The sequence below is a fragment of the Pleuronectes platessa genome, chromosome 13 (genome assembly GCF_947347685.1).
Source record: "Pleuronectes platessa chromosome 13, fPlePla1.1, whole genome shotgun sequence".
Classification (NCBI taxonomy): Eukaryota; Metazoa; Chordata; class Actinopteri; order Pleuronectiformes; family Pleuronectidae; genus Pleuronectes; species Pleuronectes platessa.
This window is the reverse complement of record NC_070638.1, coordinates 1110259-1125816: the sequence shown is the minus strand read 5'-3', so window position 1 is coordinate 1125816 and position 15558 is coordinate 1110259. Positions and strand designations below refer to the sequence as shown.

Sequence of the window (15558 nt, the reverse complement as noted above, 5' to 3'; positions counted from 1 at the left end):
AAGACTCACAACCAGCTCATCGTAGTGAAATGCAGTAAATCCTGAAAAACCAACAACTTCTTCCTCAAACAGAACCAGCTCCTCCCAGTCAGGACATGTCTGTGTCTCCTCCCTTCAAAGGTGTGTCAGTGTAAGAACCAGTGAACAACAAGCTGGGAACTGTGGGAGCTGAGTCACTGCAGGGAGTGAACGAGAGAGGGAGGAGCTAAGATCTGTTTCTTTTCAGAGGAAGTGAACCTGTTCTTCAGTCTCTGGCAGCAGCTGAAATGGCGCAGCAAGAAAATCAACTGGACAGAGAAAGATTCTCCTGTTCGATCTGTCTGGATCTACTTAAGGATCCGGTGACTACTGGCTGTGGACACAGCTACTGTAAGAGCTGTATTAACACCCACTGGGACAATGGGGAGGAGAGAGGAAGCTACAGCTGTCCTCAGTGTAGACAGACCTTCACACCGAGGCCTGTCCTGGGGAAAAACACCATGTTAGCTGATTTAGTGGAGGAGCTGAAGAAGACTGGACTCCAAGCTGCTCCTGCTGATCACTGCTATGCTGGACCTGAAGATGTGGCCTGTGATGTCTGCACTGGGAGAAAACTGAAAGCTCTCAAGTCCTGTTTGGATTGTTTGGCCTCTTATTGTGAAAAACACCTCCAGCCTCATCTTCAGTCAGCTCCATTGAAGAAGCAAAAGCTGGTGGAGCCCTCGGAGAAGCTCCAGGAGAACATCTGCTCTCGTCACGATGAGGTGATGAAGATGTTCTGCCGCACTGATCAGCAGTGTATCTGTTATCTCTGCTCTGTGGAGGAACATAAAGACCACGACACAGTGTCAGCTGCAGCAGAAAGGACTGAGAGGCAGAGAGAGCTCTGGCTGAGGAGACTAACAATCCAGCAGAGAGTCAAGTACAGAGAGAAAGACGTGAAGCTGCTTCAACAGGAGGAGGAGGCCCTCAATGGCTCTGCTGATAAAGCAGTGAAGGACAGTGGGAAGATCTTCACTGAGATGATCCGTCTGCTGAAGAAAAGAAGCTCTGATGTGAAGCAGCAGATCAGATCCCAGCAGCAAACTGAAGTGAGTCGAGTCAGAGAGCTTCAGGAGAGACTGGAGCAGGAGATCACTGAGCTGAAGAGGAGAGACCAGGAACTGAAGCAGCTCTCAGACACAGAGGATCACAACCAGTTTCTACACAACTACCCCTCACTGTCACCACTCAGTGGACCTACACACTCATACAGCATCAGGATCCATCCTCTGAGGAACTTTGAGGACGTGACAGCAGCTGTGTCCCAGGTCAGAGGTCGACTACAGGACATTCTGAGAGAGACAGAGACAGAGATTTTACAGATTGTGTCTCAAGTGGATGTTTTACTGCCACAACCAGAGCCAGAGACCAGAGCTGACTTCTTAAAATATTCACAGGAAATCACACTGGATCCAAACACAGCAAACGGACATATGTCATTATCTGAGGGAAACAGGAAAGTAACGTGTAAATATACTGTTTATTTTGATCACCCAGACAGATTCACTGATAGGCCTCAGGTCCTGAGTAGAGAGAGTCTGACTGGACGTTGTTACTGGGAGGTGGATGTGAAGCTGGGGTTGGCGTCGGGAATAAGAGGAGGAGGAGTTGAAGTAGCAGTCGCATACAAGAATATCAAAAGAGAAGGATACTCAAATAAATGTTTATTTGGATTCAATGATATATCTTGGTCATTTGCTGCTTATGGAACTTGTTATAGCTTTTATTACAACAGCCTCATGACTCCAGTGTCAGGTCCTGTGTCCTCCAGAGTAGGAGTGTACCTGGATCACAGAGCAGGTGTTCTGTCCTTCTACAGCGTCACTGACACCATGACTCTCCTCCGCAGAGTCCAGACCACATTCACTCAGCCTCTCTATGTTGGAGTTAGGCTTTGTATTGGTGAAGACACACTTGAGTTCTGTAAACTCAAAACGACTCGTTTTAAAAGCAGTGTTTTAGATTTTGTGTTTAAATCTTTAACTTCTTTTGTCTCCATGTTTGTTGATCAAAGGTCATCATGATGACGTTTCTGCTCCGCACAGAGATCAGCTGTCAATCAAACACTGACCTTCCTTCATCACACATATTTACTTATCACTTTGTAAAGACAGAAAATCTATAATTACACTGAAATGAATGTGTTAAGAACTAATGTTGCTGTTGTTTTCTGAATCAAAGTAGAAATCAGGTTGTGTGATGATTTAGAACCTGTGTTGATCCTGATCCTCATCACTGAGCTGATTATTTGTTCTTTTCTTTTCCACATGTGTTATGGGATGTTTGGTCACATTGTAAATGTGGAACCTGGTTTGTTTTTATCACGGCTCATCTCTGTAAAGTGTGAATCCACTCGTCCTCATTGTATTTACATATTTAGTGAACGTGCATATTGATCTGCTGCTGAGTGGGTTTCTGTTCTTTTTGATTTTCCTGATCTGAACCAGCAGGTCCACTGGAGAGTGTCCTGATCGAGTCCCTGAGGGTTTGTTCTGCAGCTCTCAACCCATGTGTTTCTTATACATGTCTACATACATTTAAATCTCTTATATATGTATAAAACAATGAAAATCTAATGTGTGAAGAAGCTGAAAGTTGAAATAAAGAATAAATCCAGTCAGTTCATTTGTCTTCATTCAAAGCTGATGGAGACAAAATGAAACTCCTGTGAGAGAAGATCCGAGGCAGTTTCCTCCTGAAACTCCACAAACCTCAGTTTTCAGGTTCAGTCTCTGTCTTTTCAGGACAGATCACAGAAATACTCAAGTTCTAATGAAAGATGATCTCACACATCAATCATTCAACTTCCTCAGCAGATCCAGTGAGTTTGGATTTATTCCAAATGAAGTCAGTTTTCTGTGAAGTGAACGAGTCCGAGGACGATGGACAGTTTCTGCAGCTGATCCAGTGAAGGTCAAAGGTCAGAACCTATCAGGAGTGTGTGTCTGGATGAGATCAGCTCTTTGGTTTCCACCTCCATGTGTCTCACACGCTCCTCACAGCACGGCTGCAGTTCATCTGAGACGCAGCTGCAGCGTTAACAAACACCCGGTGTGTGCGGCTCGAGTTTGTGGTGAAAACCCATCGAGTCGTTTTTCAGAATGAGACAGAAGTTCAGTGTTTAACACAGACGGTGACGTGTGCAGGGCGGAGTCGTCCTGTGACAGAGGAAAGAAACTCTGCAACCGGGACAGATGGCTCCACCCCCTCGGCTCCGGACGGCAGCTGATGTCAGAGATGAGGAATCTGCAGCTATTAAACCTGCGTGTATGACCTCAGTGCTACAAAGACATGTTGGAGAAGAGTGTGTGTGTCTGTGTGTGTAACTGTTGTCATTAAAAGTTGAGAACAGGTTTCTGGAACATTTCAGTCCTTGAACAGGTTTGTCTGAGCTGCTGGTTTCAAACCGTGTTGAACACAACAACTCTCTGAACTTTGAACGCTTGATTCAAAGAGCAGTTGTTCTTATATATATATTAAATAAAAATGCTGTGAATTACAGAATTATGGGGCTAAAACATGTGAAATGAAAAAATACATGTGACACAAAATAGAATCCTAACTTCTTTAGATATTATCTAACTGTCGCTCTTATCACACTGGATGTGAAGTTATATTTACCTCCGTGTGGCAGCTCTGTCTGTGTGAACCTATCTGCACACGTAGCCTGTTACTTCCTGGATGTGTCTATCATCGGAGCTCCTGCTTTTAACAGCTCGTTTAGAGACGGATCATGTGACAAACAAAAGTTAATGAGGTTTGATGTTTTACAGTTTCACCATAAACTTTATAATAAATGAATCATCGCGTTACTTCATGCAGGACACGGAGTCATGTGATCAGCTATCATAGGCTGTCAGCTACTGTTCATGGCTGCTCGTCTTCATGTCCCATCATGTCTCTTCATGTTCCAACATATCTCTTTATGTTCCAACCTGTCTCTTCATGTCCCATCATGTCTCTTCATGTCCCATCATGTGTCATAATGTGTCATCATGTCTCATCTCGGGACAAATGAGGAAGGGTCGGAGGACAGCGCAGAAGTGAGCTGCCACGTCCCCGTTAGTTCTTGCCCGGCAGCCAAAGGTCCTCCATCCTTTAGAAACTGCCCAGTGAGTAAGTTACTCAAGTTCTCTGTAGCTGCAGTATCTCCGTCCCTCTCTGGGCGAGTCACAAAGAAGCAGATCAGACTGCTGTCCCCTGTGTCTCCTTCATCCGCCAGGCTGGCTGCTCAGGCTGGCTGCTCTGGCTAGCTGCTCAGGCTAGCTGCTCAGGCTAGCTGCTCTGGCTAGCTGCTCAGGGTAGCTGCTCAGGCTAGCACTAGCAGCTCCACTAAATGAGCTGTAGCCCATCGGTACACAGGATGGACGTTGTTACTGGGAGGTGGAGATGAAGGTGGGAGTGGGAGCAGTTCTAACTAACTCACATCGAAGAAGAAGTGTCCTAGTTTCAGTTAACGCCGGGGCAGCTCAGGCTGGCTGCTCAGGCTAGCTGCTCTGGCTAGCTGCTCAGGCTAGCTGCTCTGGCTAGCTGCTCAGGGTAGCTGCTCTGGCTAGCTGCTCAGGGTAGCTGCTCAGGCTAGCACTAGCAGCTCCACTAAACAAGCTCTAGCCCATCGGTACACAGGATGAAGACCCGGTCCTCCCTCACCGGCCTCCATGTCCTGTAGAACCAAGACAACTCTCCACCAACCTCCACCCAGCCTCCAGGGCCGTCGGTTGCTTAAGCCGCCAAAACTGCAGAGTCAGCAATGCCAATCGACATCATGCCACAAAACTCTGGGAACTATGGAAAGCCACCAGGGACAAATACGTCCCTCACGTCATGTTGAACAACTACGTAAAAGGGTTAGGGTTAGTAACTAAATTAATAACTATAACCAAAATTACCATATAGATAGTCAGCTAAGTTGAAGGATATGAAGTTCTTGACAGTGTAGAGGTTGGCAAATTCACTTATGCAACATTAATGAAAAAACATTTGTGAAAGAAAAACATTTATTATTAATATAATAAAGTATAAAAAACACAAATTACTAACGGTGCACTTACTAAACAAAGATGTGTATGTGAGTGTTTGTGTGTCTGTGAGTCAGCGTGCCTCCAAAATGGCGGCTAGCCCAAAAGATAACCCCTATTGGAATGTTTACAACATGTAGCAGGGGTCAGATCTAATTAGGTGATTAGGATTATGCGTGTGTCTGTGTGTGTGTGTTTTTGCCAAGTTGAAGAAAGAGTGTAGTATGAAATGCAAAGAAAGACTGTGAAGAGCATAACTAACATTAACTTCCAAATAACTTGTAACCACAATATCACAACACGTATCAAACTTATAAACATCACACAGAATCAAAAAAACAGTCTTGCTTTGCCTAGAATAATTATTAAGCCCAGTTGTGTTACCAGTCAGTGGAAAGGGGATAAAGGAACCTGGGTTAGAACAGAGGACATGCAGCTTTAGGCTTTTGACTGCACATGTAGGCCGAACTTTGGTTTCACAAAAACCAGGTCCCAACCAGTGTTACAGGAGTGAACAAACAGACACAGATTTAAATCTTTCTTCACTGAGACTTTAAGCTGCAACTTGCTGCTGGTTCATGTTACTTTGCTCTCAGCTCGTCACTGGGCCTCAGGAAACACTCGATCAAAGATGAAAAAAATAAAACACTGATTTTGTCTTTATTGCTCTAAAGAACTTCAATGACTTTACTGGAAACTGAATGTCACCGTTCCCAGTGCAACTATTCACTTTGAGATGTGATAACACAGATAAAGAACGCACAACCAGCTCATCGTAGTGAAATACAGTAAATCCTGAAAAACCAACAACTTCTTCCTCAAACACAACCAGCTCCTCCCAGTCAGGATATGTCTGTGTCTCCTCCCTTCACAGTGTGTCAGTGTAAGAACCAGTGAACAACAAGCTGGGAACTGTGGAAGATGAGTCACTGCAGGGAGTGAACGAGAGGGGGAGGAGCAGAGATCTGTTTCTGTTCAGTGGAAGTGAAACTGTTCTTCAGTCTCTGGCAGCAGCTGAAATGGCGCAGCAAGAAAATTATCTGGACAGAGAAAGATTCTGTTGTCCGATCTGTCTGGATCTACTGAAGGATCCGGTGACTACTGGCTGTGGACACAGCTTCTGTAAGAGCTGTATTAACACCCACTGGGACAAAGGGGAGGAGAGAGGAAGCTACAGCTGTCCTCAGTGTAGACAGACCTTCACACCGAGGCCTGTCCTGGTGAAAAGCACCATGTTAGCTGATTTAGTGGAGGAGCTGAAGAAGACTGGACTCCAAGCTGCAGCAGAAAGGACTGAGAGGCAGAGAGAGCTCGGGCTGAGGAGACAAACCATCCAGCAGAGAGTCCAGGACACAGAGAAAGACGTGAAGCTGCTTCAACAGGAGGAGAAGGTTGTCAATGGCTCTGCTGATAAAGCAGTGGAGGAGAGTGAGAAGATCTTCACTGAGATGATCCGTCTGCTGGAGAAAAGAAGCTCTGATGTGAAGCAGCAGATCAGATCCCAGCAGGAAACTGAAGTGAGTCGAGTCAGAGAGCTTCAGGAGAGACTGGAGCAGGAGATCACTGAGCTGAAGAGGAAAGACCAGGAACTGAAGCAGCTCTCAGACACAGAGGACCACAACCAGTTTCTACACAACTACCCCTCACTGTCACCACTCAGTGGATCTACACACTCATCCAGCTTCAGGATCCGTCCTCTGAGGAACTTTGAGGACGTGACAGCAGCTGTGTCCCAGGTCAGAGGTCTACTACAGGACATTCTGAGTGAGACAGAGACACAGATTTTACAGATTGTGTCTCAAGTGGATGTTTTACTGCCACAACCAGAACCAGAGACCAGAGCTGACTTCTTAAAATATTCACAGGAAATCAAACTGGATCCAAACACAGTAAACAGACAGCTGTTATTATCTGAGGGAAACAGAAAAGTAACGTGGATGAGTAGACAACAGTCTTATTGTAATCACCCAGACAGATTCACTGGTTGTTGTCAGGTCCTGAGTAGAGAGAATCTGACTGGACGTTGTTACTGGGAGGTGGAGATGAAGGTGGGAGTGGGAGCAGTTCGTGTAGCAGTCACATACAAGAATATCAGCAGAGCAGGAAGCATAGATGAATGTAGATTTGGATTCAATGATAAATCTTGGATGTTATATTCTGACGGAAACAGTTATAGCTTTTATTACAACAGCCTCATGACTCCAGTGTCAGGTCCTGTGTCCTCCAGAGTAGGAGTGTACCTGGATCACAGTGCAGGTGTTCTGTCCTTCTACAGAGTCTCTGACACCATGACTCTCCTCCACAGAGTCCAGACCACATTCACTCAGCCTCTCTATGCTGGAGTTAGGGTTAGTCATGGATCCATAGCTGAGTTCTGTAAACTCAAATAGACTCGAGTCATTAAAAGCAGTGTTTTAGATTGTGTGTGTAAATCTTTAACTTCTTTTGTCTCCATGTTTGTTGATCAAAGTTCGTTGTGGTGACGTTTCTGCTCCGCACAGAGATCAGCTGTCAATCAAACACTGACCTCCTTTATCACACATATTTAATCTCACTTTGTAAAGACAGAAATCTATAGTTACACTGACATGAATGTGTTTGAAAGAACTGATGTTGCTGTTGTTTTCTGAATCAAAGTAGAAATCAGGTTGTGATGATTTAGAACCTGTGTTGATCCTGATCCTCATCAATGAGCTGATTCTTTGTTCTTTTCTTTTCCACATGTGTTATGGGATGTTTGGTCACATTGTTAATGTGGAACCTGGTTTGTTTTCATCACGGCTCATCTCTGTAAAGTGTGAATCCACTCGTCCTCATTGTATTTACATATTTAGTGAACGTGCATATTGATCTGCTGCTGAGTGGGTTTCTGTTCTTTTTGATTTTCCTGATCTGAACCAGCAGGTCCACTGGAGAGTGTCCTGATCGAGTCCCTGAGGGTTTGTTCTGCAGCTCTCATCACATGTGTTTCTTATACATGTCTATATACATTTAAATCTCTTATATATGTATAAAACAATGAAAATCTAATGTGTGAAGAAGCTGAAAGTTGAAATAAAGAATAAATCCAGTCAGTTCATTTGTCTTCATTCCAGGATCTCATTCAAAGCTGATGGAGACAAAGTGAAACTCCTGTGAGAGAAGAACTGAGGCAGTTTCCTTCTGAAACTCGACAAACCTTAATTTTCATGTTCAGTCTCCATGTCTACATGTTTATATACATTTAAATCTCTTATATATGTCTAAAGCAATAAAATGTAACGTGTGAAGAAGCTGAAAGTTGAAATAAAGTCATCATGTGTCATAATGTGTCATCATGTCTCATCTCGGGACAGATGAGGAAGGGTCAGGGCACAGAGCAGAAGCGAGCTGCCACGTCCCCTGTAGTTCTTGCCCGGCAGCCAAAAGTCCTCCATCCTTTAGAAACAGCCCAGTGAGTAAGTTACTCAAGTTCTCTGTAGCTGCAGTATCTCCGTCCCTCTCTGGGCGAGTCACAAAGAAGCAGATCAGACTGCTGTCCCCTGTGTCTCCTTCCTCCGCCCTAACTAACTCACATCGAAGAAGAAGTGTCGTAGTTTCAGTTAATGCCGGGGCAGCTCAGGCTAGCTGCTCAGGCTAGCTGCTCAGGCTAGCTGCTCAGGCTAGCTGCTCAGGCTAGCTGCTCTGGCTAGCTGCTCTGGCTAGCTGCTCTGGCTAGCTGCTCTGGCTAGCTGCTCTGGCTAGCTGCTCTGGCTAGCTGCTCTGGCTAGCTGCTCTGGCTAGCTGCTCTGGCTAGCTTCTCAAGATGAAAGATGTTTCTAAGCGGGCGGTGTGGCCTAGGGGGTAGAGTCGGCGTTCTCCAACAAGAAGGTTGCCGGTTCAAACCCCACTCTTCCCTATCTGTATGCCGAAGTGTCGTTGGCAAGATACTGAACCCCTAAGTGGCCCCTCATAAATGTTGAGTGTACTAATTGTAAGCGCAGACTCGAATCTGCAACACACATTGAACTGTTGGTCTTTTGATTGTCTCGCTCTCACCTGACCAGGTTCTCCTTGTAGGACACGTTGGTCTTGCAGGGCGTCAGAGACACGTTCCCGTCCTCGTCCCAGGAGAAGCTGTCCTCTGTGACGCTGTAGTACCCGTTGGTGAGGAGGCGCGGGGAGCGGCGGCAGCAGCTGGGGTCACCGCCGTCCACCGAGGAGTAACAGACGTAGGAGGAGTCGGGAGAGAGGAGAGACACGTCCAGGCTGAGGAGGCGCAGACAGGAGCAGGTTAGCGTCGGGGAAATGAAGTGACAGCACGAGTTCCACTGACACAGGATCTGTTGCTCTGTTGTTGAGGAGATGACTCCTGGTTTTATCATTTGAGTGGAGATCAAGACTAGAAACACACTTAATAAATACAGACCATATTAATATTGTTGGTGTTAAAACGTGTGTGGCAGCAGAAACATGTTCACATTGTTCTTTGGGGTTGAGGGATCTGCTGTTCTTCTTAAAATTGAAGAAAATGTATTCTAATTCCTTTTCCTTTTGGTCTTTTTTATTTAATTATTATTATTAAATATTGTTTGTGTATGTTTTTATTCTTCCTTTTTTTAAACAATACCATCCTGTAATTTGTTATTTTGCTCAGACTCCTTGAGTTATTAATATGGTAATGTCCTTTCTGCATCGAGACAGTGGGATCTGTTTTGGGGGGGGGGGGGGGGGGGGGAAATGACATGTACATTGTATTACTGCATTCCTCATGCTATTGAGAATAAGAATAATATATATATAAAAAAAGAAAACATGTTCACCTCTGACAGGAATGATTCGCCCGCAACCTTCGTTTAATTGGTGAACCTGAACAACAGAGAACACACTGTTACACACACACACACAAAGACAAACACACACTCTCTCAGATATACAACACAACTTGAAGATATAGAAATATAAAGGTCATAATCCTCAGGTTGAGATTGTGTCAGTTTTTCATAAATAATCTTAACTCAAAGTCTGACTTCAGTTTTCCAAATGTGAAGAAACTGTCCATCTGCTGATATATTTTCTATATTTGTTCAGAAACTGTTTAAAATACACCCATGAGTCACAGTGACACTGGATCACATGTTCCCTCAGTCACACACACACACACAGACACACACACACACGTCTCTCTGTGGTTGTGAGGACATAATACATTCCCCAGCCCCTCACCCAGCTGATCTTAACCCTAAATCTATAACTCTAACCTTCACTTTACCCTAAACCTGATTCTCACCCTCAAACTAAGTCTTCACTCTCAAACAGCCCGTTGACTTTGTGAGGACCAGACAAAATGTCCTTACAATGATGTAACCAACATTGGCCTCATAACTACAGACCCACACAGCCCAGGAGGAGGAGCCACACATTCCTGACTCCTTCACTGTAACGTGAACGAGCACAGTGCAGGAATCTGACTGACAGGAAGTCTGTTGTTCCGTTGCTCCTGTTAACTAAAAGGGTTTGTGTAGTTGTGTTGTGCGTTATGTAGAGTGTCGTCGCTGACGTACTCGTCACAGCTCCAGAGAAGAACAGGGCCATGTTGGTCTGCAGCAGCGTCTCTGCTGTGGATCTGTGAAAGACGTTAGAAACCAGGAGTGAGAAACATTCAGCCGACAGAAAGAAGAAAAGAACAACACAGCCCCCCCCCCCCCCCCCCTTGTTGTCTTGTTATTTGATCTTCATGTATTTATTCACTGATGTGTTTGCAGACGTACTTATTATGAACAAATGTAGTATTTCAATGTTGTGAAAAGTACACATATTGTTTGATTTTAAAATAACACGTTCTTTTATTGTTTTATCACAATGATCCTGTGTTGTGCAGAAATTAACAACATGTCTTTCAACCACAGACTGTAAATAAAGACAAAGACAAATCATCTGAGTCGCCCCCTGGTGGCTGGGTGCAGAATAGCTTATAATGCTGCCTATGTCCCAGCAGGGGGGACTGACCAAATTAAAAAAACAGAGTAGACGTTAAATAAATGTTTGTTGAAGATGTTTCTGTCATTTCAGGTCGTTCTCATCTCACTGAAGTGTTTCTGATCAGAATGATCTGATGACATCATCAGAACAAGATGGCAGCGTTTGTATCCGAGATATTTTGTCTTTATTTCTGGGTAGTGGGGGGGAAGTGGAGACTCGTCTGTCTTTATTTACACTCGACAGGTCTCTGCTCCGAGCCCAGTGGTTCCCACTAAAGACGCCGATCTTTAAAAACAAGTTTTGAAAAGGTTGAGTTGTTTCCTCCGAATCGTGGTGAGTGTGTTTGGGTCAAGATGAAAAGTGTGGAGGAACATCTACCAGGTGGGACAGAAGAAGTCGAGTCTGGCACAAAGTTTCTCTTTAGTGACTTCAGCTCCTCAGTAACTTATCAAAGCTCAGATCAGTTAAACCCTGCAGAGCTGACCCCTCCCGTCTGAGCACTGAGGGATCAAGTGAATCACAGTCTGACCCCGGCTGATCAGACTGCAGAAGAAGAGCAGGTTATTAACAAGGATGTTGTTTTTCAACCTCACCTTTAAACCTGTTGCTGCTCAGATGAGACGAGGGGCGGCCTCGAGTTTCCAGCGGAGAGTTCTCTTGTTGTGGTTCCCTCACATCCTGCAGCAGCAGTGAGAAGCTGCAGGAGAAAGACAAACAGAGGGGCTGTGACTCTGAGCTCGTGCTTCCTGTTAACCCTGCGTCTGCTGGTCACAGCTGCAGCTCCACCCAGGACATGGACGACCCTTCAGGCTCTGTGTCCACTCCCTGCAGATGCTTTTCTATTCTTAGAACGAGGAGAGAAGTCAGGGGACGTGTTTACATTCTGTGCAGTGGGATCGAACATCAGCTCATCAGACAAACAGTCTCTTCTTTCTACTCATCCTCTCATCAGGAGCCCGACTCACATTGAAACAGTTCATTTAGACGACACCGTCCCCAGACACTGAGCTTCACCATCAGTCAGATCAAAACACTGAGCATCGCTCATTCCTCCACACTGGCGACACCTAGTGGCCAGAGGCATTTTTCTTTTGATATCTCAAAAACACCTTAAAGGAAATTCTTCAAATTTGGTAGAGACGTTCAGCTGATCAGAGTTTGTAGGTCAAAGGTCACCCTGACCTCACAAATGCCTTTTTGCCTCAATTTGGCCACAGTGTTTATAACAGGGCTGTAATCTTACTTCTACATGTGTTCAAAGCTGCTTTCAGACCAGCACTGAACTCCAGAGAATCTCCAGACACTCTCTCAAGTGGCTGTAGGTGACAAGGCAAATGTCAGAGTGACAGTCTCTGGACTCTCTCCAGAGGCACGGCGGGCAGTGCCAAAGTAAAACCTCTGCTTCGACTACACAACAGGAAATTCTACAGAGGGAAAAAGGATGAAAAATACACCTGGACGTGTTGAGCGTATAAATTATGGAATATCTTCGGCAGCAAGTAAATGGACAACAAAAATGGTCCCCATGACCGACCCCAGGGGGACACCACAAAGATTTTAACTTGGATTCACAAATACAATTGAACACTAATTTAAAAATAACAAAACATCTCTTTACAAGCTTTTGTTGTTTTTGAATATCTGGAAATTCTTCACTATTGTTACAGACAAATGAAAAACCTGCACCACACAATCATATTTAAGTTATATAACAATAATCTGAAGCGGTTTTACTTATTTGTGATTCAGGTTGGTTGATCTATTACCGCTTTAAAACTAAGTATGGGTCAGGGTTCGGTTAGCCTAGCTTAGCACAAAGCGTGGGAGCAGAAGGTAGCTCTGACCCTGAGAGGGCCTGCAGCCTCTGAGGTGGAACTTTCCTTTAAAGGCGACTTTTGAGAATCTCATTACTTTACTTTACTGCTCATCAGAGATGCTCTGACGAGAAGAGGCGCCACTCTGTCGCTCAGATGAATAAAAGCTTCACAACAAAGTGATGAAGTGGGTCAGTGACTGCTGGAGGGAAACAAACAAGAGAATCTCTGTTAGAGGTCGAGGGGAGGGGGGGGCTCCTCATCCCACACTGGTTCTACTGGCTCCACTGGGAACAGATTGAAAACGTAACACATCCAACTTGACCCCACACAGGGGACGTTTGTTCTTCGTCACCGGGGACAATAAAAAAGGGTTTAATCTGGCAGCAGCAGGAAGGTGATCTGGACATCTTCAGCTCAATGGCATCGTTGTTTGTGATGTTCAAAATCAGAACATTAATATACTCAAGTCACTTTACATAGTCAGGCTGAGACCGGTTCATGTTATAGAGACGCACAACAGCTCCCACAACGAGCAGCACTGACCACTGTGGAGAGAAACATCTCCCTAGAACCAGATGGAATACGTTTATTTATCTGTTTTAATTTAATATTCAACATATCTCATATCTCATATCTAATATCTAATATCTAATATCTAATCTAATCATTGACTAATCAAGAACATAGTCATGGATTAAACATGAAAGAAAATCATCATCAGCTGCAGCTCAGGTTTAATGCTATACAGAGTAGTTTTTTATTATTAAAAAAATTCATAATAAATGTTTGAATCTTCTGAAACTAAAATACAGCTAAAGATTGAGGAACAAAATAACTGTGAATAACATGAGCTCTTATTTAAACATTTTTAGTGATGTACATATTCAACTATGAAATCTTTACTTTAAGATTTTAACAAGAAGCAATTCCCAAATCTTCTTTGAGGCTGAAAACTGTGAATTGTTTAATTTCCTTTGAGACTAAAGTTCCTCTTCCTCTGTAGCTGCGTGTAAATAAGAATTCCTCTATTTCCCCCTGACATGTGTGTCACGTTGGACTCTTCCCGTTCTCCCAGCATGCCTTGCAACAGTGCTATGTGATGGAGCTGCTGATGCTGGAGGAAAAGACGTAGCAGGAAATACAACGATGGACCAAACCATTTCACTTTCACCTCCACTGATCCTCACTGCTCTCATGTTCACACAGAACTAAACTGAACGGGGCTGATTTTTATTTACCTCAATTAATATCCTGCCTCTTATTCAATCTTTTATTATTGTGTCTTTATTGTTATTTCTGCACTAAACTTATAAATAGAAAAATTCAATAATATTCCTACGTACAATGTTGATGATGCTCAGACTTTTCCATTTTAAAGATATTTAATTTAATATATTTACATGTACGTTTATATCAGAAATGTATTTATATGATTTTTATCTTGTATGAATCTCGTGGAAAAATTACTGGATTCATATTTCTTATAAAGCAACACAAGATATGAGACACAACTAAAGTTCCATAGAGATGTTGATTTATGATCAACACGAAATAAAAAAAAAAACATTTAAATATATTTCTGAGCAGTTTAATAACTTGAAGAGGAAAACAATAGAAAAATGTATTTAAATCATTATTAATCTCGTGTTTTCAATTGATTATTTATTGCTGTGATTTTGCTCCGTTGTGTTTATTGTGTGTTTGTTTAAATCAGCATCTCTGTGGAACTTTACTCGTGTCTCATATCTGGAGTTCATGCAGCAATAATAATCATGTTGGTGTCGTCACAGCGATTAGAAATTAAATTTTATTTAAAATGTTGTTGGATTTTTCTGAATTTGATTTCCTTCGTTCAGACAAAGAGAGAAATGAACTCACCGCTGTGTCGTCTCCTCTGCGGACCTTCACAATAAAGCGCTCTTCCTGTGGAGATGGCACACTTCTGTTTTCTGGACTTTGGATTTGAATCTTCTTATTTTCTGTGTTTGAATAAAATCCAAGTGAAGAAGAAGCTCAGAGCTGCAGCTGTCACTGAGCGCCGCCCTCACACAGGAAACTCAATACTGTCAAAATAAAACACTACAACACAGCCTCCGGTCAGGGATTTCACAATAAAAGCCCGACGAACAAGTAAATTAACACTGGGAGAAAAAAGGTTGAGACTGATGGATACAAAACTAAATGTATAACATTATGTTTATCAAAGCATATCTATTTAATGTTATTGTTTATTACAATGTGGGCCTTCCAGCAAAAAAAACCTCTTTCTTCATAATCTCATGTTTTTTATTAAGTCTTCTCTTCCCACATGTTTACCTTTCTAACACGTTTGTGTGTTTCCTTATAAACTCGAAATTCTGACCTTAAAACAAAACTCACCTCTATGTGGTCTAGTCCCATTGATTTATTTTGAAGGGGGAACCACACGACGTCCGGTGTCGTCTTTCAAATTTCAAATTAAAATGAGACCTTCTGGTGACACCTGGTGGTCATTTCACACAGATTCACTATTTACTTTAAAGATTTCAAACACAAAAACATGTATTACATGTTCATGTTTGCTAACACACAATGTGTGTCTATTGTGAATAGTTAAAGTGTTAATGCCTGTTAGAGAAGTGAGAGAACAGAAACATCTGGAGGAGGAGAAGAGGAGGAGGAGGTGATGGATCTCTGCTTCTCCACCGAGGACAGACGCTGATCAGCTGATTCTTAACAAACTCACTGAAGTAGATCAGATGGATATCAATGATCACAACATG

General features: G+C 43.4%; 2 protein-coding genes across 2 annotated transcripts; one reads left to right on the top strand and one right to left on the bottom strand.

Annotated features, from left to right (window-relative positions):
• Positions 1–179: 179 nt before the first annotated feature.
• On the top strand, positions 180–8113 carry LOC128454458 (uncharacterized). The gene is made up of 3 exons (XM_053437862.1): positions 180–2035; positions 2472–2506; positions 5928–8113. Exons 1-3 carry the CDS (start codon positions 267–269, stop codon positions 7427–7429), a joined length of 3306 nt encoding a protein of 1101 aa, XP_053293837.1. The 5' UTR covers positions 180–266; the 3' UTR covers positions 7430–8113.
• A 939-nt stretch (positions 8114–9052) lies between these two features.
• tmem71 (transmembrane protein 71) lies at positions 9053–14847 on the bottom strand. Its single transcript, XM_053438167.1, has 5 exons — positions 14675–14847; positions 11573–11676; positions 10562–10623; positions 9821–9866; positions 9053–9266 (listed from the first exon to the last, which is right to left on the bottom strand). Exons 3-5 carry the CDS (start codon positions 10590–10592, stop codon positions 9053–9055), a joined length of 291 nt encoding a protein of 96 aa, XP_053294142.1. The 5' UTR covers positions 10593–10623; positions 11573–11676; positions 14675–14847.
• Between the last annotated feature and the right edge of the window lie 711 nt (positions 14848–15558).